The following is a 5513-nucleotide window of genomic DNA, read 5'->3' on the forward strand; positions in this document are numbered from 1 at the left end:
GTAAAAAAAGTCTTAAGGAGGTCTTATACAAGAAAGATAAAAAGAAGTAGAGAAGAGGAGAAAGAAGAACTTGCCGGGTAAGAGAGGAGACGGTCACGCATCATACGGTTGAGAGAGGCAAGGATGACTGATGAAGGTGAGGAGACAGCTGTTAACACACGAGCATTACGCTCTTTCCACAGCAGGTAGATGGCTGACTGAAAGTAGAGCTTGATGACTGGAGTAGCATGCGTATCTGCGTTGACGCGAGGTTGATTGATCCAGGCTGCAACAGAGTGTAGATCAGCGGGAGGAGAAATCCAAACTTCAGCAGCAAAAGGCTATCAAGCGAGAGAAAGAGCACTCAAAGAAGAGATGATGGTGAGTCTCTATTTCTAGATTACAAAGGACGCACGTTCCTGAGACATTTAACCTCCAACGCCTCAAGCGATCCTTGGTTGGCAGTTTTCTCCGCAAAGCCAGCCATGATATAAACGTATTACGTAGAATATGTTCCTTGAACCAAATAGTCTTGTGTCAATATTTGTTGTTGATAGTGTTTATATTCTTTTCTGACATTAGTATCCATATTTTTTAGTAAACTGATCCAAAGAGAATAGTTTGTGGAGCTCACCAAACGAGGATTATAGTGTTTACTTTGGAAAAAGTAATAGGTTGAATGATAGATGGCGTGCGTGCTTTTTCACATGGAAATCTGCACATATATTAAAATTGTAAGATTTTAATCATAGAGAAAATATAGTGTATATGACTGAAGTTGGTCTATTCCGAAACTAAAGATGGCTAAAATTCTTCTTTGTCAAAATGCATAGATGTGAATCTTATATGAATAGAGTTTTCCATTGATTATAGCAGTGTAATAAACTCCGTGTGTAAAGGAGAAAAAATGTTATATAAGTGAAAACAAAAATTATGATTTTTTTTTCTTGTGCCTATAGGCTCTTCGCAATTTGAAGAAGAAAGAACATATTGTGTGAAAATCTTTGGCTCGGTCAAATTTTATCCAGTTGTTATCTGATTCATGTAATTTTTCAGTGTTGATTTAAAAGCCCAAAAAACCCATCTATACTAACTTTTTGATATATTTTTTCTGTGATTTGAATTTAAAAAGAGATAAAACTTTCGATAAGTTATGTAAACTCAGAACAAGTATTTAGCTTTAGAAAGCATTTACATGTTTCAAACTTATAATATATACATATATAATGTTTAAAATTATGCATATAAAACCTATGTAAAATGTGCCTGAATATGTTTCTCTTCTTTAATGTGTTATCGTACTATATATAACATTATTTTAAAATTTCAAAAAGTTTATATCACACACAAAAAACCATCAATAAAAAATATAATTCTCCATCTACAACAAGAAAAGTGAAAAATTATAAACATATAAATTTAAATTAAGAAAAACTAACATTAGAAAAACAAGAAGTTAATGTAAAAGAAAAAAAAACCGACAAATAATATTATAAATAAAATAAATTTATAAGACACAATCCGCGCGAAGCGCGGAAAAAATCTCTAGTTAATTTAGTGAAGACTAAAATAAAGCAAAAAGATCAAAAGAAAATTTAAAAAAATAAGATGTCTTAATTGCGATGTATTGTTATTTAATTATAATTCAAGTGTTTTACAAATTAAAGTTGTTTATTACTATAAAATTATGGTAATAGTTATTAACACAAATTTAACTTATGTAACAAATAGATTTTCATGTATTGTTATAAAATATATACATATTTACATGTTTCTACTTTTAATTGGTTTTATTCGGTTTATTCGGTTTAATCGGTTATATACCAAACTATATCAAAATCCTACGGTTTTTATAAAATTATATCCATTCGGTTTACCAAAACCAAATCATACTGTCTATTTCAGTTCGGTTCGGTTCGGTATGGTTCGGTTTTACCATATTGAACAGCCTATAAAGACTTTTCTTACACACACCTTCGAAACGGCGCCCAGTATGTGCCAAATTCATACTAACACAAATATTAACAATTGTAGTTTATACGACAGTTATACTAGATGTTTAAATTGCACAACCACAAACACAACGTATTTATGGATTCACCACTTTTTTACAAATTTGGCTAAACATAGGTTATATAGAAATATGCAGATATATTAATCAGGAACAACAAACTATAAGAATAAAAGGCTCAAAATCACAAACTTCTTAGAATTTAGTATTTTTGTTTCATAAAGACTCACCGTTTACACGTTTCCAATATCAAATGCTATTGGTCCAGTGAATGGCTGTAACTTACCATATCAGCCGTTAATCTCTCCTTCTGCAATATAATTGAAAAGCATTCATAATTTCTATGTTGACCAAATCTCTATTCCTGACTTAAAATTTTTTAGGCAGTGATTTTCTAATATACGTATGCAAGATCGTTAATTCATATACTTAGAACATTCAAATACTCAAGGGAGCATAATAGTATAATTCAGTGAAAACGATTGTTTCAAACGTTCAAAAAACTAATTATCAAGATATGACATAATAAATTAATACAATAAACAAAATCAACGCAAAGAAGACCGGTTCCACCGGTAACCTAACACCCTTTTTTTCTTAATCTCATCAACACGCTGTATTTATTATACATTCAATTCAGACACTAGAGATTAATTCGCCTCAAAATCGAGTTCTTGACTTTTGACCCGTTATAACCAAAAACAAAAAGTAGAAGTGTTATTACTTCTGATCTTCTTTCCCGGCGAAGAGATGGATCGGTCTACGCCGGAACATAACTCCTCCACTTCCCACAAGCGTCTAAGCGTGAGCTACCTAGTCTCTCTAATGGTTCTCTGCGCCAGACACGCCAACCGCCTCTCCAAGAAGCTAAAGCCGAAGAAGCGAACCCACAACGAAACTTCCCGTGGCAGATGGGATACGATGAGATCTCCAAGGCCAAAAGAGTTTCTTATGACTTTGAGCCACAAGGCGATGACGATGGTCGGCCGGAAAAACACATGTTACAGCGGTGGATATAAGCCGGAGAAGAAGAGAGCGGGGGCGATGGAGGAGGAGGAAGAGCATGGGCTCTGGCAGAGGGAGATCTTGATGGGCGGTAAATGTGAGCCGTTGGATTTTTCCGGAGTTATTTATTACGACTGTAACGGACGGCAGTTAAGAGATGCGCCTCCGAGGTCTCCACGTCGCACTCCGTTACCCATCCGTTCTTAAGACGGGTCGCCGTCAAACCTGATTGGAACTAAGGATTCTCAAGCAGCAACCAAACAAACTATGTACTATATGTTTGTGATGCCTTTTTCTTCTAAGTTGTTTTGTTAAAACCTTCAAATTTGGTTAGGCCATTGAAAGTTTCAGTGTCCAAAGTCCGTACCATCTTGTGCCATGAATACTCTTGGTATAAAAGTAGCAACTGTTATCTGATGAACTATGGTGATAGCCAATCGATTCAATTTAGTTTTAAGCAAAATAAGATAAATTGCATAAGAGTTAATAAAAAAAGATTAAACTTTTGATTTCCTTGGTATGAGAAAACTTTAATCAACCATTGACTCGGTTTAGTTTTAGTTTTCATTTTACGATTGATTCGGTACGATTCATATGACCTAGTTCAGTTTGACTCGGTTATAGTTGTTGAAGTATTCCACAACATTAGAGATATTTTAGAATTAAAAGTCCAATATCATCATCAGTGGACATGTTTGCAAAAGTTTTAGTATAATCTGTCACTAGATCAAATGTCCATGGAGCATAAGAACAAGTCAGCGGTAAGTTAGCTCGATCTAAAGCTATTGACAACAACATAACTGTTAATTTCAAAGACATTTCAGAGTTTATATCGATCTCATTATACATCATTGATGTCCATACCAAAAGAGAGACAAAACAAAAACAACATATCTGAAAACATAAAAGATTAATTTCTACATGGAACCAAACCGTAACCGGTAAAGTTATTCATGCACCAGGTGCTACATCTTTCAGCTTACCATGGAAGTACCCACCAGCATAATCTTTAACATGAGCCGCCGTGTCATAGATCCGACTCCGAGCATAATCCACTTGTTCCGACCCCACCGGGTGCATACCTTTAAAATACCAGTACATCCACGACATAACAACCGCCGTACTGAATAGGAATCCGGCAACAGACAAGAATCCTGTAACGAGGAGGAAGAGAGGGATCCATATAGGGCTTGAGATGATAATGATTGGAAGGAAAGCGATGAATCCAAGGACGAAAGCTGTCACAGTAATTCCGGTGAGTAAGAGGAGGATTCCACCGGAGATAAAGAATGCAAGGAGGCCGAAGCGCTGGCGGGAGTGCTCAGGAGATTGTGATTGTAGCTGACGGAGGAAAGATGCGATTGGATGGTTAATGTTGTTGCCGCGAGGAGGGGCGATGGTTGAGCCGTAGGGTCTTTGTTGGATGTGGCTAGGGCTTGTTCGGTCAGCCATATCGGAGAGGAGAGAGATGTGTGTGGTGAAAGAGGGAGAGGAAAGGGTGAAACAAATGGAGACAAGTTCCGGATGCAAAGGCCCATGCATGCAAACACGTGGAGTTTCGGTCTCGTTTTTTTCACTGGCTTGTTATGCGTTTGCCATTTCTCATAGAAAGTTTTGTTGGTTAATTTTGTTTTCTTCTCCTTTCTCTTTTGTGGTCAATATAATTGGTAAAAATAAATCTGAATTTTGGTGCTGAATACAAAATGTGTTCTATTTCAATAGATTGATATATATATATATATATATATATATAACTAGGCAAATTATTTAAAATAACCTAAAATTTAAATTTCAATGCAAATTTATACAATAAATTCAATCAGATGAAAAATAATCTAAAAATAGTAAAAACTATATTACCCCTAGTTTTATGCCAAAGAAAAAAAATCCTATAAACACTTTTACGATTATAACTCAAGGAAATATTTTTGAAACACTGAATTCGAGGAAGTCTATTCATGTATTTAATTTTAAAATTAATTTATAAAATTTTGAAAAGATATTTTGATGGAATCATGCAAAATAAAGTTGTTTTCCACATCTGAGTGAGCATAAATTGTAAGTCATTGTTGTCTATTGGTTAGGGGTTGGTAACATATATTCAAGTATGTTTATAACTTTAGGGTTAGATTTTTAAATCTTGAATAATTATTTTGAAATTAAAATCTGACATATAAATGTTCAGTTTTGTATATACTACACTTTTAAAGTTGATTTTAAATTTAATGAAATATTTATTATTATCTAGTTAAACTATATTATTTTCGAGTTTAAGAGTAGGATACTTCTGAATAAGTCTATTAAGAAGTAGTGTGACTTAAAGAAGTCTTGGAACATATGGTAAATTTAGAGTTGGGAAATTTTGAGAATTTTTTCTTAACTGTAATGTATTAGTAGACAGACTTTTTTAGAAGTTTGCTAAATTGTAGTACACTAGAAAACTTCTACTTCAAATCTTTTAATCTAACTAATTTTTTTGTCTTTTAAATATAGAAAATTTACATTTTTTTTTCTTTCT

General features: G+C 33.9%; 2 protein-coding genes across 2 annotated transcripts; one reads left to right on the forward strand and one right to left on the reverse strand.

The window, feature by feature from the left end:
- Nucleotides 1-2601: 2601 nt before the first annotated feature.
- On the forward strand, nucleotides 2602-3416 carry BNACNNG71850D. Its single transcript, XM_013864509.3, has one exon. The coding sequence runs from the start codon at nucleotides 2741-2743 to the stop codon at nucleotides 3200-3202; it is 462 nt and encodes a 153-aa protein (XP_013719963.2). The 5' UTR covers nucleotides 2602-2740; the 3' UTR covers nucleotides 3203-3416.
- A 358-nt stretch (nucleotides 3417-3774) lies between these two features.
- LOC106419670 (oleosin) lies at nucleotides 3775-4548 on the reverse strand. Its single transcript, XM_013860482.3, has one exon. It carries the CDS (start codon nucleotides 4535-4537, stop codon nucleotides 3947-3949), a length of 591 nt encoding a protein of 196 aa, XP_013715936.2. The 5' UTR covers nucleotides 4538-4548; the 3' UTR covers nucleotides 3775-3946.
- Between the last annotated feature and the right edge of the window lie 965 nt (nucleotides 4549-5513).

Source organism: Brassica napus, chromosome A8 (assembly GCF_020379485.1).
Source record: "Brassica napus cultivar Da-Ae chromosome A8, Da-Ae, whole genome shotgun sequence".
In the NCBI taxonomy this organism is placed as follows: domain Eukaryota; kingdom Viridiplantae; phylum Streptophyta; class Magnoliopsida; order Brassicales; family Brassicaceae; genus Brassica; species Brassica napus.